The sequence below is a fragment of the Miniopterus natalensis genome, chromosome 10, assembly GCF_054644295.1.
Source record: "Miniopterus natalensis isolate mMinNat1 chromosome 10, mMinNat1.hap1, whole genome shotgun sequence".
In the NCBI taxonomy this organism is placed as follows: Eukaryota; Metazoa; Chordata; class Mammalia; order Chiroptera; family Miniopteridae; genus Miniopterus; species Miniopterus natalensis.
In genome coordinates, this window is record NC_142090.1 from 70,838,134 (window position 1) to 70,861,855 (window position 23,722).

The window sequence follows — 23,722 nt, forward strand, 5'->3', positions numbered from 1 at the left end:
ATGAGAATTTCACCATTTCAAAAATCATTTAAAATGAAAATACTGTTGAGTACCAAACGTAGAAATCACCTTTTGGAATATCTGCCAGAAAACGATTCCCTTTTTGGGGGGACTCATGCTTACAAGTTCTTGTAAGTCTGGGTACCAGGCTTATGTTAGTACTACCAGGAGTGGACACCATCCCCAAACTGGGCCAGATTCTTTCTGTTGAAAATTGACCAGTGGGACTGAGAGCTGAGGACTCACTGTCCATATGGTTGGGACAGCAAGTCTGCAGGGAAAGCCTATGAGGGATCAAGAGAAACCCTTGGTATTTTCCAGTAACTTCTAATATTTCTTGAGGTCCAGCTGCATTCTTGTCCTGGAATTCTTATGGCACCCCTGAATTTTTATAGCAACTCTTACTCCCACTTATGGCTTTACTGTTTGGGGAAAAAATAATTCTAAATTATAACTGGGATTATGGGAAGACAATTCAATAAATTGTCTGAAATTCTTGTTTGCTACAACAGAGCCTGTCAAGATAGAAAATGTTAGTGTGGTGGTGGGTCAAGACAATGTAGCTTGGAAAAACAGAGCAAAAACAAAAAATGTTACTGGTGTATAGCTCTAGAGAGGGTAAAGCTCCCCTATGAACTACATAATATCAGACTTAAGAAGTGCTCTTCTTTTTGAGCCTGCACTCAAAAGGGAACAGAACAGGGGTTCTATACAGGGCATCTCCTGGACTAAAGGAGTACATTTGACTCCATGACTGTCCTGTATACCCCCTAATAGTCTAGCCCTAAAGTGGCAAGATGGTACAAGGAGAGGAATTAAGAGTGTAATTTTTTCATAATGACATATGGTACCAGATGGGTACTTGAATTATCGGGGGTTGGGGGGAACCACTTTGTAAATTATATAACTGCCTAACCATTATGCTATATACCTGAGACTAATATAAATATTGAATGTCAACTGTAACTGAAAAATAAAATTTTTTAAATTGCAAAATATATCTTTAAAAAAAATAAAATATTAAAAGGGCTCATGTGGTTCAGGTTAGAGCCACCCAGATATTTTCTCTTTCTTAAAATCAACTGTGCCATATAAATATAATAATAATTATAAATAATAAATATATCATGGAGGTAAAATCCATCACCTTCAGTTATGAGAATAAGGGTGGGACATCTCAGGAGCCATCTAAGCATTTATTTTGCCTACCATATTAGAGTAATAAACAGTGTGGTCCTGTAACAGAATACATAAGCCCATAGGAAGAAAAACAGGATTGTTTATAGCAGGTGGAAGCCACTATAGGTCTTTAAATCTATAGAGAAAATATGGCTTGAATTAATAGTTTGGGGACATATGAACATCAACTTGGGAAAAAACTCCTGTATCAAACTACATACCAATCCAGATGGATTAAAATTTTAAATGTAAAAAAGTAAAATGATAAAAGTACTGTAAGAAAATATGAGTATCTTATAATTCTGAGATGGACGTGCTTTTATAAGAAAAACAATGAGTTAAAACTCAAAACAAAAAAGGTCATTGATTAAATAAAATTAAAATGAACAGCAAATGATTAAAATATAAATGACAAATTACAAAAATTGTTTGAACATATATAGAAAAAACCATTATCATCCTAAATATGGAGAGAACTCTTAAAAAAGAGTAATAAATGGAAAACTACCACACAAAAATCATCAAAGGACATGAGCAAAAACTGTCAAGAAAACAAATGCATAGACAATAAACAAGTGGTTCAAGATCACTAAAAACCAAATCAATATAAATTACACAGCATAACATTTTCACCTATTGGATTGTCAAAAATGATAATGATCGGTAATCTCCATGTTGGCAACTCTCCAACCATACATTGCTGATAGGATTGCAAATTGGTACAATGTCCTGGAGGACATCTGACAATCTGTATCAAAAAGTAAAATTATTTGTTCCTTTCATACAATTCCACTTCTGGAACTGTTTATTAGTCAAATAAGGATGTCTATACATGTATGCTCAATGTGTGTATTTAATAAGAGGGAAAATATAAACCTAAATGTTCACCATCAGGAAATGAAACAAATGACACAATGAAATTCTGCCAACATTAAAAATAAGAATACCTTTATATATTCATATGGAAAGTAATCTATATCAAATGAAAGAAAGTAGGTCCAAAGACTATGAGTAGTTTGATTGCATTTATATTTTAAAATATTTTTAAAAGTCTATTTAAAAACAAAACTCTAAAACTGTACATGAAACTGACAGTACTTATTCCTGCAGTGTAGACTGTTACATGGGTCTGTTGGGGGGAGAGAGTTGTGGAGATAGATCATGACTAGGAGGGTGGGAAGATACTTTTGCATTTGGAACTCTTTTAAAGAAATGGATACATGTGAATTTGGTAACACACTATGTCTTCTTTTTGGATGAAAAATGTCCAAAGATGATCCTAGTGGTGAATGTATGAAGCAAGTGACTCAATTTTGACCATTTGTAAGTTTCCCATCTAAGTTATCACTGACAAGTGTGGGATAAAAAATACACGAAAACCACATCATATATAGGCAAAGCACTTGATGCACTAATTGAAATAATGTGAAAAGGTTAAAAAGATCACATCAGAGGCAAAGTAATGCCACTTGAAATTGTGTTTTTCGTTTTATCAATTTAAAAGAACCCTAGTTCACTCACTGTTGGTGAGGATGCAGACTGGTGTAGCCACTGTGGATAACAGTATGAAGTTTCATCAAAAAATTAGAAATGGAATTGCTTTTTGACCCAGCAATCCCACTTCCAGAATATATTCTAAGAATCCCGAAACACCAGTTCACCAATTTGAAAGAATATATGCACCCCTATGTTCACTGCAGTGATATTTACAATATCCAAGACCTGGAAATAGCCCAAGTGCCCATCAGTAGATGAGTGGATAGAAAAGCTGTGGTACAGTTACACAATGGAATATTACACAGCCATAAAAAAGAAGGAACTCTTACCTTTTGAGACAGCATGGAGGGACCTGGAGAGTATTATGCTAAGCAAAATAAGCCAGTCAGAGAAAGACAAGTATCACATGATCTCACTTATATGTGGAATATAATGAACAAAATAAACTGACGAACAAAACAGATCCAGAGACATGGAAACATGGAACAAACTGATGAATCTCGGGGGGGGGGGGGAGGGGGGAATTAACCAAAGAGCTTACATGCATATATGTATAACCTATGGACAGACAATACTGCAGTAGGCCTGGGGGAGGGGGAGCAGAGTGGAGGGGGTCAATGGGGGGGGAAAAAACTTTCAACAAGAAATTTTAAAAAAGGGCAATAATCCAAAGACCCAAGCTCAAATTCATTCTTTAATAATATAACACTGCATTATAAAGTCCTTTTGCTAGTACTGACATTGTAGAAATAACTCTTTAGAATGTAAGAACTGGAAGAATGCGAGTTGAGACTGAGAGCAGATCTTACCTTTCACTCTGTATACAGTAAAATGGCACTTGAATAATATTGGCATTTCCCAAATTATCAGTTTTGCAATTTTAGCACCAAACACTCCTAATCAATAGTTTCCTGTTTTGAGAACTATTTCATATTGTTCAAACATTTCATCTACTGTGTATAACTCAGTATTTTAAAAGTGGAATCGTATTTGCAATGTACTGAAGCAGGTCATTTTCTTTTCTTCTTTTTAGGAGAGTGTTCCAAAAGTGGGGTCGATTCAGCCCCCTCACTGTGCTTTCTTTTTTTTTTTTTCTTTTTATGGTCACTTTGGTAACCACTGGAGTCACTGCCGTGGAAAATAGGGTCCTGGTCCTGATCCTCCTGCTGCTGCTTCCTCTTCTTCCTCTTCTCCTCCTTCGGCTCATCCTCCCAGAGGCCGTTCCCATTGTCAGCGACCTGCAGGCCTGTGTCCCCCTCCGGGGCGGCCTCTGCAGAATGGGCCAGCTCGGGGGCTCCCCCGTCTCCTTCATCCAGCTCTGGGCCTTTCTTCTTCCTCTTCTTCCTCCTCTCCTCCTTCGGCTCTTCCTCCCAGAGGCCGTTCCCGTTGCCAGCAACCTGCGCGCCTGTGTCCCCCTTTGGGGCAGCCTCTGCGGAATGGGCCAGCTCGGGGGCTCCCCCGTCTCCTTCATCCAGCTCTGGGTCTTTCTTCTTCCTTTTCTTCTTCTTTGGAGGTTTCTCAACAGCCTCTTCGGTGCCAGTTTCTGTTACTTCTTCAGAAACTGCAGAGCACTTGGTTTGTAAACTATAAATGGGGTTTAAAAATTTATACAGCAATCAGCCAAAATAAGAGAACAAAAAGAGATCAAGAGCATTCTAACCTGGTGCGCTTTTTCCAAGTGACAGCAGTCAGACAGATGGCTATGGTGCACATTCACAAACTCCTTCCTATTTCCCTCAGCCCTTTGAAAGGTTAAAATTACTGTCTCCTAAGCACTTCTCCTAGACTGTTTTCTCGCATAAGAATGATACAAAAAGGCCATCAAAACATGGCTTCTAAATTTTGGTTTTGCTCAGAAAAATCTGGTCACTGAACACAAAACATCATAATACCCCCAGCTTATTAGCCAACCACTGACATACAACAGAGAGAAAATAAACTTATGTTATGTATCAAAATAATGGAGTTTCCTGTCTACCTTCTCTGTTCTTGTTTCAAATAATAATTCACTGTTCTTCACCTGTGCTAAAGCATGTTCCTTCACAATTGTGAATTATTTCATTTCACTAAACTAAAAACAAGGCTCAACGGAGCAGCCTTCTTTCCAGAACTGCAGAGTCCTGCCGAGCAGCACCAGCCACACGTATCCATTTAAATTTAAGTAATTTCAATGAGATAACCTTAAAAATTCAGTTCCTCGGTTACACTAGTCATGTTTCCAGTGCTCGATCGTGAGGCTACTGAACTGCACAAACACAGCACATCACGGAAAGTTCTCTTGGAGAGCTGCTCTGGAGCTTTAACCCACACTCTCCTTACTTATCAGGCCAGAATCTAGAAAAGTTGTTACATGAACATCAGCAGTATTCCAGGAGCTCCCCAGCCCCCATTAAAGTTGGCTCCTATGGAGCCAAGCTCAAGATTCAAGATGAGAGCACTTCTTACAAGAATTTCAATATAGAGAAACACAGAAATCAAGTTGTCCACCTGGCATCATGACAATAATCAAATTATTTCTGTTTCAATCATATGAAAATAAAAGCAGGCTAACAGTTACACAATATGATTAAACTTTCAGTTTCAAGCTCAGGGGTTAACTATTTAAAAAATTAAGAAAAACTAGAAACTACACAGCAAAACTGAGTTATTAAAATACAGACCAGTTAGCTAGATACAGAGCTTTAGAATATTTAACGCACTGTCTTAGCACTTAAGATTACTATTCACAATGGCTTTCTGGTTTGAAAGCATAAATATTCTAATAAGCAAAATTAATTCTTTTAAAGAGGGCTTATGGTCTCTAAATTCAGAATTAAATAGAAACAAGTATCAAGATGACAATAATGTGATTAGAAACTGACCTAGTAATATTTAGTTTTCCCCGAATGCAGAATACTCCAGCAGCATCTGAGTCTAAACGAAATACTTCAAATTCCAGTTCATCACCCACGTTTATCTCCAGGGTCTGCCACTGCTCAGCTGGCATCTGCTCAGGTTTAGGGATGGAGGCATTGAAACACCCGTGCACTAAACAGCCAATGTGGCTGGAAGACACTTTATTAACTGTACCCTGAGAGGAAAAGAGAAGAGTATAACATCAAGAAGAGATCCAAAGAGTTAACAGGGAAATCAAACTTCATAAACTTCAACCTGATCGTCAAAGAGAAAACATCAAAATAATGGTATAATTTGATATGGAAAAAGTTTATCTCAAAACTTAACACATGTTATACTAAAGCATTGTTTTAGAACACTGTAGAGTTTTTAGAAAGCTCAAACTTGGTTAAATAAGTAACCGCATATCAATTGCCTAACTGGATAAACAATTACCCTACCCTCCACCCCTCAAAACCCACCTTAGCTCCCATTTCGAGGTTCCATGGGGAGCAGACTACTCTATAACCATACTGAAACCAAGCAGAAATTACTCTTTGATATGACCTACATGTGCAAAGGCTTCAAGGCAGGAAGCATATGCTTTTTATCACTAGGATCCACTTTGTATATCTATAAACAGTCTGAACTTCAAAGCTTCAAGAGCATTCTTTAATGATTAAGTTTAGGATGATGTAAGAAGTCCTATTAGAAGACTGTTTCCCCTTTATATGTAAATCTTGAGCACAGTTGTTTGAACTAAATCACAGAAATACTAAAAGCTTTAAAACTAAGATAAAAGTATGTGCTATAGAATTTTAAGCTTGAACTGAAAACTTTCAAAGTACTTAGTTTTCTGTCCTTCCCCTAGCAATCAACATAGATAAGGTATACGAATAAAAACGTAAAATATTTTTAAAATCATATATTTTGAATTATAGAATTATAAATAACATTAACATATATACAGTGCTGTTTAATGTCAGCAACTCCTTATACATATGATAGAATAAAACTTCCTGGTCAGTCATTATTAGAAGACTGGTGTCCACAATGACCCCTTCTACGTGGTCTGGACAAACTGTGGTACATCTGTAAAATGGAGTATTATTCAGATATAAAAAGAAATGAGCTATCACGCCATGAAAAGATATGGATGAATCTTAAATGCATAAATGGTAAGTGGAAGAAGCCAATCTGACAAGGCTACATATTGTATGATTCCAACTATATGACATCCTGACAAAGGCAAAACTATGGAGATGGCAAAAAGATCAGAAGTGCAGGGTTTCAAAGGGAGGCATGGATAAATAGGTGGAGTACAGAGGGTTTTGGGTCAGGGACCGAATATTCTATAGGATACTGTAACGGTGGGATACATGTCATTATACATGTGTCAAAACCCACAAAAATATACAACACAAAGAGTGAACTCTAAAGTACAGACTATTTAGTAATAACGTATCAATATTAGCTCAACAACTATAACAAATGTACCACACTAACAATAGAAGAAACAGTGCATTTGTTCCATTTTTCTATATGTCTAAAACTGCTGTAAAAAATCAAGTCTACCAATTAAAAAATATTCACCAGGGAAAGTCTTTTCAATATATGGGTCTGGAATAACTGAATAGCTAATGGACAAGAAAATGGATCTCAAGGGCCTGCCTCACACTATATACAAAAATTAAAGCTTGATCACAGACCTAAATGGAAAAACTAAAACTACAAAAATTATAGAAACTTCTAAAGAATATCTTCAGAACCTAGGAGTAGGCAACTTTCTTAGATAGGGTACATAAAACAATAACCATAAAAGTATATATGATGAATTGGACCTCACCAAAATTAAAAGCTTCTGGAAATGCTAGTTAAAACTATTATAAGAAACCACTATACGTCCACCAGTAAAATTAAGACGGATAGCACCCAATGTTGGGGAAAATGCAGAGCAACTGCAAGTGCTGAGTGGGAATTTAACAGTCGTTTTTCTAAAGTTAAACACACCTCTACCCTGAGACCTAGCAATACTGCTGCTAGTCTTTTACCTAGGAGAAATGGAAATGTATGTTCACAACAGCTTTATTCTAATAGCTCCAAGCTGAAAACTTCCCAAATCTCCATCAATGAAGATGGATAACCAAACTGTGATATATTCATATAATTGAATATCATGAGCAATAAAAAGGAACAAACTACAATACACGCAAAAGCATGAATGAAACCCGTGTTGAGCCAAAGAGGTATTTTAGAGTGTATGAAAAATTCTATTACTATGGAATTATAGAACAAGCTAAACTAATTTATGATCAATGAAATCACAACAGTGGTTGTATCTAACAGAGAAAAGATTAATTAGGAAAGGACACACAATGGTATATGCCTTTGTCAAAATTCTTTGGTTTGCACACCATGACCTGTACATTTTATTGTATGTAAATTATATTATTAAAAATAAATAAAAATTGGAAAACTGACTGGTCAAGCATATTTAAGGACTGGATCTTGTTGTAGAGGACAGAGTAAAAGGGATAATTTAACTTTTCATTTTACATTTTCTTTACAATTAAAATGTTATTTCCATGGACATATTTACATTTGTGATAATTTACACCAAACAGATGACAGTAAAATTTGGGAATTTTTAAGTACAAATCTAGTGCCAACTTTAATAGTATGAAGGCTGGTTGTAGGATTCCAGTTTGGCAGTATGCTATTTCTTCCTGCTTAATTGATACTGAAAAACAAATTAGAAATGCCATGTAGATTTTGTCATAGTGAAATTGAACCTATATTTTTATTAACAGTATCAAGGCTTAGTTATTATCATTAGATTAAACAATTCCTATAAAAATTTTTAGGAAAGAACTATTTACATATACATATGAAAGTATATACATATATGGACATATACACACAGAACTGCAAGTGAAGAGAATAAACGGAGACATTTCAGTAGATTCCACATCAATTTCTGCATTTCCAGCTTCTCTTGAAAAAACGAAAAGGCCTTCCCCACAGGTCCTTTATCTGAAGGCATAGTATGAGTACCCTAACTGCCCTTCATTCCTGATTCATTTTCATTACCTGCCTGGTCCCATGATTTGAATTTGCAACTCCTGTTCTATACACTATTATATGGTTTGAATCTTTTACAAAGAAACTGTATTTACGTATAACTGGTGCTATATGAAGAAAATAATAAATTGGATGGACAGATACTCTATACATGGATATAAGTTTTAGGGTGATGTGATGAAGTTTTAAAACTTACCTAGGTTGAACTGATGGAAATTAATTCCTTTTATCTTTTCAAATAATTTTTAGTTACCCACAATAACAGTCCCAAGGTGTACAGTCTCTTAAGTTTCCAAATTACATAATTATATAACTATACAAAGAAAGGTAGAAAAAAAGATATATACATACCATAAGCTTCTGCCCTGGTTCAGGGCAGAAAATAACGAAATCGGCTTCAATATTAAGGTGAATGTGTCCTTGGTCATCATAAATATCTCCCAGCTCACCCACTACTTTGATGTTATCATATGCAATGGGCACACCCAAAAGGCTGTTTAAAAAAAAAGAAAGATGGTATCTTTTATTCTTTTTAAACTAGCCATTGTCATACTGGTTAGATAGATATTCTGAGTCCAAAAAGTATATCTCCTAAATAAAACCACCCAAGCCAAAAACACTATATAGCATATGGTTAATCTGTAATAATGTTAGTAGTCCAGTTTCCCAAGGTTTCCATATGTTTTGGCTAAGTTAAAAATGATTACGATAGGTGCCCAGTAATGTCCAATTGTGCATGAGCAAAAAGTTGATCCGTCTTCTCTTTGCTATTCACTTGGATTCTGGTCATGCTAGAATGAGAGAGAAAAAATAGTACTCGGCAAGAAAAATATCTTGTGTATTTTTGTGAGCACGACTGAATCAAAGCAATTTTGGTATTATCCAGCATTACCGAATTTCTGTACTAGATGGCACATAGCAAGAGAAGTATTGGGGTTAAAGCTGAAGCCCCCGAATATTAAAGCCAATGACTTAATAGAGAAAAATCCTACACTGCAACTGTTGCTAGAAAGTGGAAATGCTAAGAAATACAACTGTATCAGTTTTGGAAAATGACATCTTAGCCTACACATTTGACAGACAGGATTAGGGGGCAACCACTGTTGCAAAATGTCACTTCCAAGTTCTCAAGGAATTGTAGCTACTAGAGAGGCACACCTGGTGGCTTCCACCACCACACCCAGTACTGGTTCCAGAAAACTTGCCGGACTCCCCCAGACAAGGCTGAAACCTATCAGTCCTCTACTCCTATAGGACTCATGGTTCTTAATCTCATTTTATTGAATCTATCTGTATATGTTTGGATTCCACATCAGATCCTTGAGAGTAGAGAACATTTTTGTTGAACTCAATAATCTAGAATAATTCACATAGAATGAAAGAATTTATCCTATGAATTTAAGTAAAACAGCCAGGAACCACTGGGAAGGAACTTTAATAACTACTAAATCAGGAAAAATACTTAAACTCAGAGACTTCCTCCAGAAAGCACCTTTTTGGCTTGTTAATTTCTGCATGTGGCTTTCCTAAGCAGGAACTACACCATCACTAAAACAAAATTAGGGGCACAGAAAACACAAGAGTTAGCAAAGGGAGAGGGGAAGGTAGCCGCCATGTTACACAGAAAAACAATTAAGACTTTGTTTCCCCTAATCAATGATTAGAGTCTCAAGTGGGCAAAATGCTGCAGTCCCCTAGGGGGCATTTGGGGATTTGTGGTGCTGATCATGGTTGCCACAATCACTGGCTAAGGCCGGGCTATGAGACATTCTGCCATGTGCAGAACAGTCCTGTACAATGAAGAAATGTCCCTAGCTCTACATCACTTTTGAATGAGGAGATAGAATGATTTATTAATAGCTGGGCATAGAATTTAACTTAAAAAAAATATATATATATATAAACATTAAAGTCATTTTTGCATGGTTTTAATATGTATTAAAAAACCAGGAATATAGCTGGATTCAGGGGATAGACTGTTTTGTTGTGTGGAACTTTACCAAGACTCCCCCATTGTTTCAGAAAAGCACTGCACCACTGGAGACACAGTGTTTGTGAGGTGTCAACCCAAAACCCGTGCACATCAATGTACATCTGTAAGTGACACATTCACAATGATCCTAGGTATAGGGTGGGAGGCAGCTAACTACTTCAGGCTTCCCAGGTAATCATGCTTGAGCATTACCACATTGAAATGCATTTTACTGTACTCTGTGTAAATCCACCCGTTTGAGAAAGAAACTCACTGCATGAAACTTACTAAGTCATCAGATACGCAATTAAAATACCTTAACTGTGTTCACCTTCTCTTGCTTTTGTTTTTCTGCTTCCTTCCTAAGTAGGTTACAGGTCAGGGTGGTAGCCTCACTTTAGACAGTTAGACAACAAATCAAGTTTAAGGGATGCTTAGATTGCACATTTGAGGCTTCTATAGAACTAGTGGGAGGGAACATATTTGCCACCTTCAAATAACTCAGGAGCTGTCATATACAAGAGAAGTAAGATTTTTTTTCTTAATGGCCTCTCAAAGATATAACTTAGAAGTTACAATATGATTTTAGAAAACTACTTTCTCTAAGCAGATTTTTCAAAACTGATATGGGATGGCTTTATAAAAAACTTGCTGGGGAAAAAGGGTGGGAAGTCAAATAGGGTATGCTGTTGAGATAACTTACACACTAATAAGAGCCATTCTCAAGTCCTCCCTTTTCCTCATTTGTTAAACAAAGAGAAGCAAGTCCTCTAGCTTCTACAGGATGGCCCCCATCTGGAAACAAACCACTACATGGATATATAGTAGATTGATATTACAATTCCTGCTAGGTTCAATGTTTTGTCCCTCATTAGTAATGCAGAGTTCAATGTGTGGTGCCTGACTTCGAACTGAATACACCAGAGTCTTTAGCACACCCCCAAAGGAAGGTGTGTGTGTGTGGAGGGGGGTGTGTCTAGATCTATTCAGTGTAACCTACTCTATAAACTGAATTGGCCACATTGTCCAATTCATTTATAGAAATCATCAGTCAGTCAGTTCCTAGTCTCTGGTGGAATGGCTCCTATTGGAGAAACTTGGGTGAGCTTGCCCTAGCCTGTCAGGTGGGGGCATTCCTGGATTACAGAAACTTACAAAATACATCGAATAGTTGCCTATGTATCCACATTTTATGACCACCTAGTACATCCATCCTCTCTGAACTGGTCTCCTGTCTACTGTATCACCCTCCTTCAACCATCATCTACCAAATCATAATCAGATTTGCAGTTTAGTTTCTTAAACTGCAAATTAGATTATGTCCCAGAGATCGGGAATATGTACTACTTTCTCAAGAGTGTGCCTAGTTTCAGAATTGGAGGGGACTGTGCTAACCCTGATTAAGAAGAAAGAAAAAAAAAAAACCTGGCAAAGGCAGGAAAGAAGAGCAAAATGGCCATCCTCTCTGGGTTGTCCCCCATGTGGTCTTTGACCCACTGCGCTCCTCTCCAACTGTGCCCATCGTCTTTCCCGAGGTAAACCTTACTCCAGTTACTTAATACCTACAATGCTCTGGTCAGAGCATTCTGTTTCACACCCATTCTTTATGCCACTCTTTTTGCCTGGAATGTTACCATCTCAAAGAATCCTCCTCCTAGGAAGTGTTCTCAAAGGTCCTAAGATCGAATTCAGAACTCCTTCTCTTATTATAATTTAGATTTCTGCCAAATTTTAACACCTCATTGCATTTGGTTTGCATGTACAGGGTGTGCCAAAAATAAAATGTGTATACGCTTTAATAGCTGATAGCTCAACTGATGTTTCTTTCTTTTCAGACTTAACCCACTGGAATTAATAATTATTCAAAGTCTATATACATTTTTGAGGACACTCTGTATATCCCTACTAGAGCTTCAAGTTCCTTAAGGCACTGATCTTTGTTTCTTCTTTGTTTTTTACACCCCAACTCCCTCGTTTACAAAACAGACACGTGTGTGCTGGCGCTTGGAAGAAGCTGTGTACTCTGTTTGATTCTTAACATGTGCAGGGTTCAGGATTCCTTGGGAAACTGGCGAAAGGTTTGGCTACTTTGACCAAGAAAACGGACGTAGGAAATTCCTGAAGAGTAACAAAAGCAGTCACTAGAGAGGGCACTCACCCTAGTGTCGAGCCCCTGCCTTGGAGCTCAGCCGTCCAGAGGAGCAGTCGATGCATCTACCTACCCCGCCCCCGCCCCGCTGCTCCGGCAACCCCGTTTCCCAGTTACTCCTGAATGTCTGATTCAGATGCACCAGGTCTGGGGTTTCTTTTTCACTCTCAAGAGCCATAGGCGGGTCAGTTAAGACCAACTAAACTGACTGCTCTTAAAGACAAACACAAGCTAATAGTATTTCTCTCATCCCCGATCAGGTCCGAGAGACGAGGCAAGTCCCGGGGCCATGACAACAAAACCGCCCTTCGCGGCTTACAAATAAAAACTGTGCTACGGCGTCCATGTCCTACAGGATGAGGGAGGGTCCGGGAAGCACCGCGTCCCCAGCTTCCACACCCAGAACCGGGCCAGCGCGGCGTCTCCAGACGCCCGGGTCTTCTCTCCACCCCTACGGCCAGCTTCCGGGGCGAGCGTCCCCAAACCCTCCCCTGACCCAAGTCACCCGCCGTCACGTTTCCTCCTTGCCCGCGACAGGGCTCCTGACGCGGGAGGAATGGCCTTCCGCGACCCAGGGCGCGCGGGGGCGAAGCTCGCGGCGGCAGGCGCGCCCCTGTCCTGCGGCGCCGTCAGCACCTCCGCCCGCGGACCCCTCCCGCGCCCCAAAGAAGGGGCGGCCGCCCCGCGAAGGGAAAGGCTCAGAGACCTCTCGGAATAGCGCAGGAGCCCCGCGTCCAGCTGCTCCCGGATCCCGGTGCGCTTCCTGTTAAGGTAGCGGGGCGACAGCGCGATGTGCCTCCGGTGCGGCCCGGCCACCAGGCAGGAGTAGCGGCTGCTCAACAGCGCACAGGCGGCAGCGTAGGTCGGCAGCTCCAGGCAAGGCACGACGCCCGCGGCTCCCACCACCGGCCCCTCGGAGGCCGCTTTCGGCCGCGGCGGCTCCGCGCCACCCGCCGCCATGCGGCTTCTCAGGTTTCCCGCGGCGCGCGCCACTGACGCAATCGGAACCGCCCGTTCCCGGGCGCGGGTTTGTACGTCATCCGCCGGCCGCCACGCCCCTTGTGAATTTCCCTCCTTTGCGCTGCATTACGCAGTTCCGACCAGCAGGAGGCGCCCGCCGTCCCCCCGCTGGGACAGCCGCGGGAGCTCCGCATTGAGCAGGCTGCGGGGCCGCCGCGCACCTGGTCTCGTTCGGGCGGGCGGACCTGAGTTTCCGCTGGCGTCCTCCTTGGATTTAGTATGTAGATTTAATAGTTCACACCTTGGTCATTTCCAGGAGTCAGGTGGTTTGGTCGATTTTACAAGCTTATGGGATACATTTTACGTGGGAAACCCAATCCTGAAAAGCAGCCTCGATGCCGCCAATGAAACCACCTGGAAAGGATCCCGCCTCGCTGCGGCCCAGCCTCCGCGCCTCGCCCTGTACCGGCTGATTCGGGACGTCGTGCCGCTGGTTCTGCACGGGCTCGGTCCAGGCGCCATCCCTTGCTGGGGCCTCTCTCGTTCCCGCAGACACCAACTCTGCCCCGAGGCCTGTGCGGACAAAGCCACAGCGTCGCGCTCCTCGGACCCGTGTCTCCACCTGCGCGTCCGAAACTGCGGAGCTGCGCGCGGTGGGAGCGCGGCCTGAGGGCCAGGGGGGCGCTTCGGGGAGGCCCGGTTTCCCTGAGGCACAGACACGCCCCTGACTTTCCCTGTTCACGGCCCCGCACAGGCTTCCCCGCTTTCTTCAGCGCAGCACAAACTCCCTAAGTTTCACGGCTCTTACGTTACAGGGCCCCTATGTGCCCCCCCCCCCCCCGCAGTTTCCTGCACCGCGCTCTGCACGACCCGCCCGCACCCGGCTCCGCGGCGCGCTCCCCCCTCCCCCCTTCTGGGGCCCCTCCCCCCTCCTCGGCCCCCCGCCCCTCTCGGTTACTTCCCCCCCCCCCCCAGAACTCGGGGGCTTCTCTCCAACGGGAAAGCTCTGCTCCTGCAGCAGATCTTAGCTTCAATTGTACCTTCTTCCCCAGCTTACTGCCCCCCATCCTCGCTCCCCTCTAAGAAGTGGGTAGCCCCCCATTTTTGTCAATTACCACCGTCAAGTCCTTATTTATGTTAATTGTATGTTAACTGCTGGGCTGCGGGTTCCTTCAGAAGACCCAGGCTCACTGCGCTGGGGCCCGGCCTGAGTCCCTCACCCTGCAACCCCTGGTAGGACTTAAAAAAAACAAAACCCACGAAACAACAACCCCAATGTATCTTCAGTGAGTGACTGCTGGCAACACTGGCAGGGCTGGTAGGTGCGGAGTCGCCTGAGACGGCTTGCCCGCTGTTTTTCAACTCCAGCTCCCTAATCTGGGGTGTAGAGATATGAAGATGCGGGGAAGTTGTGAGAATTGAAGGAATAATGACAGTGCAATACTAAGCACAGTGACTGGCCGATATGAAGTGCTCAAATAGTATCCCTTTTTGAGTCCATGACCCCACTTCAGTTATAATACGCTTGATTCAGCCTAATTAAGGCTGTAAAGCTGAACTTGGGAGCAGGAGCATAGGACCTTCTTAAATAAATAGCAAGGTGGAGCCCTGGACTTAAAAGGAAAATTTTGGAAAAGAGTATGCATAAAAACTGCAGAATGCCTCGTCCCCCATCTCTGGGAATGATTTTTTGTTTTGCTTTGCTTTGTTTTGGTATTCTTATTAGCATGATTAATTTCAGCTCCTCTTCAGTGTACTGTTATTATAAGCAGTCTACATACATAAACATCTAACTCAGCTTAAAACAAAGATTTCAGTATAGTAGCCTCTTAAAATGTTTTATTGATAAAATTCACCACATATATACACTAGGTATACTGAGGTGCAAGTTTGCAATTTCATTTTTCAGTAGGAAGAATTAAAATACGTTCAACACAAACTGGTTGTTTGAAATAATTTGTAAAATGCAGTGCTTCTGGGGAAAATACATGTTTAAAATTTGCCTAATGGGTTTTGGAAATCAAGAAACAACAACAACAAAAAACAAAACAAAAAAATATTTGAACACAACATACACCAGCTCTGGGTTGATGCAGACCCCTTGTAATTCACAGAAATGTCAGCAGATGGCAAACGTGAGCTTTAAATGTGTAAAGTTCCACTTTCCTGGAAGCACTGTAGGAATGACAGAAATCACGGCAACTATTGATGGCTTGTTTTTACCTGCAATCCTTCAAAAGAGGACTTACAATCAGTGTTTGACTCTGAAAACCCTTCTCACTTTCTTATTATATTGTTGAGCTTATAGATGCACACCATGCTTACAAGAAAAAAAATATTACATTTTATTAAATATGCTATTACTGAAAATACACAGAAATGAAATGGTTCAAATGTGTCTGTCTATAAGTTAAGGCCCAGCTCCTCACATAAGATTACGTTTTCTGGGTGGCCCTCAAAGTCAGGCCCCTGGGCCATCAGCAGCAGTACCGCCAGGGAAGTGGTTAGAAATGGAAATTCTCAGGCCCCACCCCGACTTACTGAATCTGAACCTTACAGGACAGGGGCTCTGAACTGATCTTTGTATTCAGGTATAATTGATGGAAATACAGTGATAATTAACAATGTAGCTGGCTACGTCTTTCATGTGGTTCAGTGTTCCAACTCAGCAAAATTTGCAAAATAAGGAACATAAAATAATGCACAATTTATGCAGACTCAGAAAGGTGGAATGCCATTACTTAATTTCCACACATTTTTTATGCTGAGCAAGGAATTTCATGTTGTTTTACCCTTGGGATTCCACAGAAAGGGATCACATTATGGTAAATTTTGCAACGAAACTTAACTACTGAAACAAGTAAAACTAAGAAAAAATATGATTATTTCCAAGGGTTATAGAACAATCTTCAGGAAGGAAAACAATTCTCTACAGATCATGTGTTATCCTCATTGGTATCAGCACACGTGCGTGTTCTGCTCTCTCAGGCATAGCCAAACCCTTCTGTAGTTCTTCTGTAAGTGAAATAAGACGAACATCCATTTTCAATTAACAGCAAATGCTCAGGCCACACATTCTGTTTGTAAATAAGAGAAGGTATACGACAATTGTTTACCTGTGTGGTAATTTTATCCTAAACACTACTTTGCCTCAACTATCTTACTACAGTATTTGAAATTTCTTTTCATTAATTCAGAATTTCTCAAGGAACACGTAAACTACCAGTTTCCATGGCAGTGTTTATTCAACTTCTTCAGTCTAGAAGCAACCTTTCTTCTTGTCCGCAGTGTATAAATACAGTTTTTACACTGTTTTAATAAGTGGGTTATTTGTATATACCAGTAGGTGCTATGAGGGCAATTGTGAGAGCAAAAAACATAAGTTAAACATTGTATTCCTACTCTCTGTATATGTATATTTGTGTCTTTCTCACTTTTATAGTAACCAGATATAATAATGTTGAAACACCGTGATCTTTATGCTTGGATTTTATCTCCTGGCCATAGTTTAGATGCTCTGAATATTATCTACAAATATATGCATGTGCATATATACATAATACACATATGTTTTAAATCTGAACTTTAAGACATGGACTTTGATAAAACCATCCCAATGTTTTAGCTTTGCCTGCAGTTGCAAGTATCTATCTAGACATCTATCCATCAAGGAGCAACTACATAGCCCTGTTGGATGAGAGTCCAGTTAAAAAGGATTAGCTTAAATAATAAAATCAATTTGGGATGTTTGTATGTGTATGTGCACGTGTACATTAGTTGGGAGCATTAATGATGCTTGGAAAGGGGTAAAGAGGTATCAGAATTGGGTGGGCCACTTTCTAAGGGTATGATGCCACCTTTATGTGATTTATGCTGTCCTTTCATGAAAACTAGAACCAATATTTCTGGGAAGGCCCTATTTCCTTCCCAATTAGATCTTACTCCAATGGAATTTCAACATCCCTCTTTCAAGGTTTTCAAACTCCGGGAATCTGGCTAATAAAATTAACCATGGTGCTCTGCAGGGTGCCTACGAAAGTTCTCATTTACTTTCATCTGTCTTTAGCTCACTGCAGCACAAAAATAGAACACCGTTTCCTTTTTTATTTTTGGAATACTATTTTCAAGCTGGAGTTTAATAAGCCACCTGCTGGCTGCAGAGTTTGCGTGGGTGTGAATTCGAAGATCCTTGACATTAAATATATTCCAAAGAACATGGTCTGGAAAGTTTGAAGGTGAAGTTTAGACACGAGCATTTTGATACGTAATTCATTCTCAAGTCATTAAACAAAATGCAAATTAACGGATCGTATTCTAGACTCCCTCATAAGAATACACAGGGTGTTCTTAATACACCTGTGCTTTGGAAATTATGACAATAATTAATTTATCTAGTGGCAAAGAGTGGACTTTCCCAGTCATAAAAGAATGCAACAGGCTTGGCCGATGTGGCTCGTGGGTTGAGTGTCGTCCTGTGCACCAAAGGGTGGCCAGTTCGACTTTGGGCAAGGGCACATGTCCGGGTTACAGGCCCGATGCCAGGTTGGGAGCATGCAGGAGGCAGCCGATCAATGTTTCTCTCTCTCTCCCCCCTCCCTTCATCTCTCTCTAAAAATCAAAATTTTTAAAATCTTTAAAAAAAGGAATGCAGCGGCATGCAGGACTTTACCAGGGAAGACTACATGAAAGCCACATGTGTCAGTGAAAAAAAGATCTGGAACCCCAAGAGTCACACTGAAAAGGGTAGTGTTTCTAGGTGAGGAGGACCACTGACTAAGGAAAGCACCCCTGTCCCCTCGTGCTTCACTGTCCCTTGACATCTCTCATTGTGACTCCTGCTGTCATGTGTCACGTCCGCTTTAGTGTGGTACTGAGAGTATGAGCTCTGCTGGAACAAAACTCTTCCTTTAATGTCCTTTTATGCAGGTAAGTAGGCCAAACGAGGCATTTCAATAAAAAGAGACAGATACTACAGGACGTAATCATGTCTCACATACAAAGGAAGAATGCTGTTACGACAAAATTAGTTTTCTCTATAGCTGTCTGATCCAATTCAATCCCCTTACGAAGCCCAGGGTGAAATGGCCTTGCCTCGGCTTCTAGCTGACAGCTCCTGCCTGTCTCCAGTGATCTCCTGGACTGTGCAGCCTTCCTACTCTCAGGCTATAGGGAGCTCAAGTTTTTTCTTTAGTTACCTGAGATCCTTCCTTTGAATCCCTGTTTCCAATTTGAGCACATGCCTGTTTGCCAGGTGACTCGCGTTGTTGAAGCCGCTTCTGTCACTGGATGCTCAGTGACCAAGGCTGGGTGTCCCTGGCCGAGGCAGGTGTAAGGAGTCTGTTGAACAGCCCGAGGGAATACAGTGAACGAGTGGGGGTAGCCGTCAAGGCCTGACAACTAGAGAGAGAACGTCTCAGGGTCAAGGGCAGGGGCCAGAAACTGAAATCAGGATGGCACCACAGAACCAGAAACTAGGATCTGAAATCAGAGAAGGCAGAACAAGCCAAGGGGTGGTTCACAGGAATGGAGCTGTGGTTTGTTTTTTTGGACCTAAGTGTATACAAATTGCATGGTTCGGTGGAATGGCTTTAAGATACATGCCAACAGCCAGAAATGACTTCACCTTTTAGGTGAACTACGGATGTCTTCCCACATTTTCCTTTTTTCCTATTAAATAAGTGATATTAACATCACAAAGGGATGTTTACACTTATAGACAGTGTACATTATAATAAAAACTTAGAGCATTTCTTTTATTTCATTTTTCTCAGAGGTTGATGTAAAAGTATTACTATACCTAGAAGACAGAGGAGCTCAGATCTCAAAAGACTTTGAATTGTAATGAGGGCAGTGGACATCTAGACAGCACAGGCCTTTAGAGTGTGCTTGTCATGATAAGGTTGAATGTCACCTCTTTGCCTGGCTGATTTATAATGAGGAAGAGAGTGAGGGATAGTGTTGGCTGGCAAAGTCACCCACAAAGGAAAATGTAGCTCTCCCACCCCCACCCCCCACCCCCCACTCCCACCCCCCTGTGCAGTGACCTTGGAGGGCCCGAGGCATTTCTTCCAGGCCCCCTTCAGGATGTTGGGGAGTGACATTTGAGGAGCACCCTGTCTTACTGAGTAAGGTGGGGCCCAATATCCTAACGGATTAATTACAAGGGGCAGTAATGAGTCCTGATTCCTTGTGGTTAAAGAAAAATTTGCCGCAAATTTGACAAGATTTTAGCTTTTTCTGAGAAGCGTCAGCCGAGATCTAGAGTCTCTCTGGCAATTTTCAGTAACACAGTACATTCTGAATTGTTGGGGGTAGGGCTTGCAATATATTGTATGGCAAAGAAGCAGAGCCTTCGGGTGTTAATGAAGAAAAAACTTTGAAATCAATAGTTCGTAGTTGATGTGAAGGAAATGAATACGGACCCTGGTCTTGAAGATTTTCAATTCAATGAAGGCTATCTGCCTATAATTAGTTGAAATAGATAATATTTAACTGTTAAAATATTGAAATAATTTTTATCTTAGATCTGGGGTTTGACTTTTCACAATATATTGCTTGGGAAATACATTCCTGATAAGACTTGTATTCAGTAAGTAATTTTCCTGGCAACGAGAGTAAAAAAAATCCTTCTGTATAATTTCACTAGGCATCTACATTTCCAAGCAATTTCTGAATTGGTTTCCTCTGCTATCACTAACTGACAACCTGTGATTTATGGATTTGGAATAATTGAATTTCTTGGCTGTCATATACTTGGAGTAAGAAATATTACATATGTTTCCAGAAAAAATGATTTAAGGAAGAAAAGATTGAAGTGACGCCAAGTTCTGAAACTTTATTTGGAAACTGTGTTCTAACCAAATGGTACTTAAGATGCTCTCTCTAACTTTGCGAAACGTGTTTGCTGAATAATCTTTGAAGAACCTTTGAAGTCGGTTTGAACGTAAGGTTTCTAAGCATGCTCCTTTTGAGCTAAACCAATGAAAAGAACAGAGAGCAGTGTGTTGTTCTTCTCACCTTCCCAAGCACAAGAAATGTAGAATTTTTCATTGGCGCATGGTAATAGGCTGAATCAATTTCTTCAAAAATTGGAGTTATGCAACATCTCATTTTCCCTGTCAAACAGAAAATATTTAGTATTTAGTGAAATCTTGCCATGAACAGAATTTTCTTTAAGACTTGAAATCTCTAAAGCAACTTCTCAGCTTTCCTGTGGATTTTGGCCTACACTGTATTTTTGCAAATTTTTGCTGGTTTTGCTCAGTTCATGGATTGAACTGGTCCATCAACTTCAAATTCCATGGAGTGCTCTTTCATACGTTGTATTATAATGATGATTGGCTGGCTGTGGCAGAACCTGTGTACGTACTGAGGGTCAGGAAGCAGTTCCCCTCTATGTGCTTCTGACCAGCGCTGTCCAACAGGACTTTCTGAGATGATGGAAACACACTGAACTGGTGTCCATATGTAGCTATTCAGCCCTAGGTAGGTGTCTCGTTCAACTGAGAAACTGAGTATTTGCTTTTGTTTTAATTAATTTATATTTAAATGTAAATAATCACATGAGATAGGATACTGGCTGCTGTATCAGATAATGTAGGCAGATCTTAGAACAATAAGTTTAGGACCCTGAGCAGTTCAAGTCTCCATTCGTGGGTGGCATTAACATTGGATGCTCTGGATCATGGTCAGAGGTTTTCCTCGGTGGTTTTAAATCAGGGGCAGTGATTCTCTATCAAAGAGATAGGTAAAATTTTGTTAGGACATTTTTGGTTGTTACCACTGGGGTGTCCTCCAGGCATTAGAAGGTGGGGCCCAGAGGTGCTTAATGGCCTGAAATGTATAGGAGAGTCTGCTCAATGAATTATTGTCCACCTCAAATGCCAGTAGCAACCAATTTGATAACCCAATAGATTAGCAGAATCCTCTAAATACAGAGAGTCCTCAACTTACTTCGGGGTTACATCAGGATAAACCCATTGTAAGCTGAAAATACCATGTGAAAAATGCATTTAATATACCTAACCTACTGGCTATCAGAGCTCTTAGCCTAGCCTACCTTAAATGTGCTCAGAATACTTGGATTATCAGGATGCGATGGCACCACAGGTCAAGGAGCATCTGTAATCGCCTTCCTTCTCACCAGAAGCAGGAGGCACACATGGGTGTTTTGCAGACATGATGGGGAGAGAAACCATAAAGCACAATATCCAGAAAATGCTGGCCACATGTTTACCCTTGTTCACCCTTGTAATCCTGTGGCCAACCGGGGGTGAAGGTCGCTGCTGTGGGCCAGCGTCACCAGAGGGCATCGCCTCGTGTTGCAGCTCAGGAGCAGAGCGACGTTCAGTCTTCAAAGTGCAGTTTCTACTGAATGTCTATAGCTTTCGCACCATCGGAAAGTTGAAAAATCCAAAGTTGAACCATTGAGAGTGAGGGACCGTCTGTATTGTGGTTTCATTTGTGACATCTCTTGTCCTATCTACAGTTAATTCTGACTCTTATGATCTGGCCTTATTTCCTTCTGCCTCCTCAGGGACCCAGCTTTCTAATTACGCTCATTTTGTCCTGGACCTTCAACCACCCCCTCTCTCTGTCTGAGCACCCTCTAATCTCTCCTATCCCAAATCATACCTTCCCTTCTTTCCATATACTCAAGCTGGGACCATCTCTGCCTCCTGTCCCCTGCCAGTCTCAGAACAGAACATTTATTTACCTAGCTACTGGGAGAAATTATATTTTGTATCATGATGAAAGGAAAGCCCACACCATAGGTAGTTTCAAAACACACCATTTTTATTACATAGACATATCAACAGAATCATCATACCATGTTCTACTTTTAAACAATTGTATATATTTGTGTGTAGGTGTGTACACATACACACACATATATGGTTAAAAAATCCCAAGAGGAGTGCACTTTTAATCTTCGATGCTTATAATGACTGCACCTTTCGTAGCTAGTCTCTACGGCACACCACCATGCTAGTTTCACTTTTTTTTTCTATTTTAAGATCACATTACTTTTCCCCGAGGGCAGGCTCATACGAAAGCTGTAATGCAGACACTTAAAAATATTCGAGTCCATAGTTCAATAATGTATTGTGAAAATTAGATTTTCAAGTACTGCAACAATGTCTTCCTAATTTCCTCTACCTACCTCAGAAAGAGTTACTACACGTCCCAAACATATCACTGTAAATAACTGAGCCCTGAAAATATTGGGTTAAAATAACTTACATTTAAAGATATAGCTATACTAGGTTAAATACACTGTAGACTATTTGGGAAATTGTGATGATTGTATTTCTTCTTAACTCTATGTCAAAGCAGCGATATGCCTACTTTTGTCCTATAAGTGTGATTTCATAAATTATTTCAAAGGCTTTAAAACTTCTGACTGATGCATTATAACTCTCTATTGTGCAAACATGTCTACAAAGAGATGCCACCCCAAATTAGAGTTGGTGGCTATTCTTTCAGTAAAAGGTGACAGCCTTGGAAAAATCCAGTAGGGCCACATACACATAAAATATCTTCACTGCATAGTTTAGATTCTCAGAAACAAAGATCATGCCTGCTTGTGACACCCGATGGATGGTGCTGATGTCGATTCCCTCTCTGAGGTCGCATTTATGGAAACTTCTGTAATCTACTGGATAATGAAGTTATCCAAGTGAGTTGGGAGACTTCAAAATCTACACCACACAACCATACTCGAGTTATTTCTTTCGACTGGATACAGCCAGAAATTTGTTACGAGCTGATTTAAATATGGTAGGTGATGGTTGTGCCACTCTAAAACTAAAAGACCTTTCCATTTCCATTAACTGGAATTATTATTTTCTTAGCACAATTAAAACTCCTATTTTGTTTCTAAGTTATAACATGTTCTCATACTGGATATTAAAGATGTTAGTTTACCTTATGGTTCAGTAGGCAACTCATAAAAAATGAGTCAAAAATTGATTAGCTTTGGGGAAAAATAAAAGTATGCAATGCAGTGA

At 40.7% G+C, this 23,722-nt stretch overlaps 1 protein-coding gene across 2 annotated transcripts; it reads right to left on the reverse strand.

The window, feature by feature from the left end:
• Positions 1-3,341: 3,341 nt before the first annotated feature.
• POLR1F (RNA polymerase I subunit F) lies at positions 3,342-13,748 on the reverse strand. 2 transcript variants are annotated; one of them, XM_016217067.2, is made up of 4 exons: positions 13,459-13,748; positions 8,983-9,124; positions 5,538-5,746; positions 3,342-4,260 (listed from the first exon to the last, which is right to left on the reverse strand). In XM_016217067.2, exons 1-4 carry the CDS (start codon positions 13,710-13,712, stop codon positions 3,687-3,689), a joined length of 1,179 nt encoding a protein of 392 aa, XP_016072553.2. In that variant the 5' UTR covers positions 13,713-13,748; the 3' UTR covers positions 3,342-3,686. The 2 variants fall into 2 exon arrangements, with proteins under 2 accessions (XP_016072553.2, XP_016072555.2); XM_016217069.2 differs by lacking the exon at positions 13,459-13,748 and adding an exon at positions 12,762-13,368.
• Between the last annotated feature and the right edge of the window lie 9,974 nt (positions 13,749-23,722).

Bases quoted from the DNA above. Each gene is read 5' to 3' on its own strand.
- POLR1F (XM_016217067.2), bottom strand. From the start codon at position 13,712: ATGGCGGCGGGTGGCGCGGAGCCGCCGCGGCCGAAAGCGGCCTCCGAG. The intron at 9,125-13,458 runs GTCTCTGAGCCT...TTTTTTAAACAG, and splicing joins CTCCTGCGCTATTCCGAGAG to CCTTTTGGGTGTGCCCATTG. The intron at 5,747-8,982 runs GTATGTATATAT...TTTTCCTCTCAG, and splicing joins AACCAGGGCAGAAGCTTATG to GGTACAGTTAATAAAGTGTC.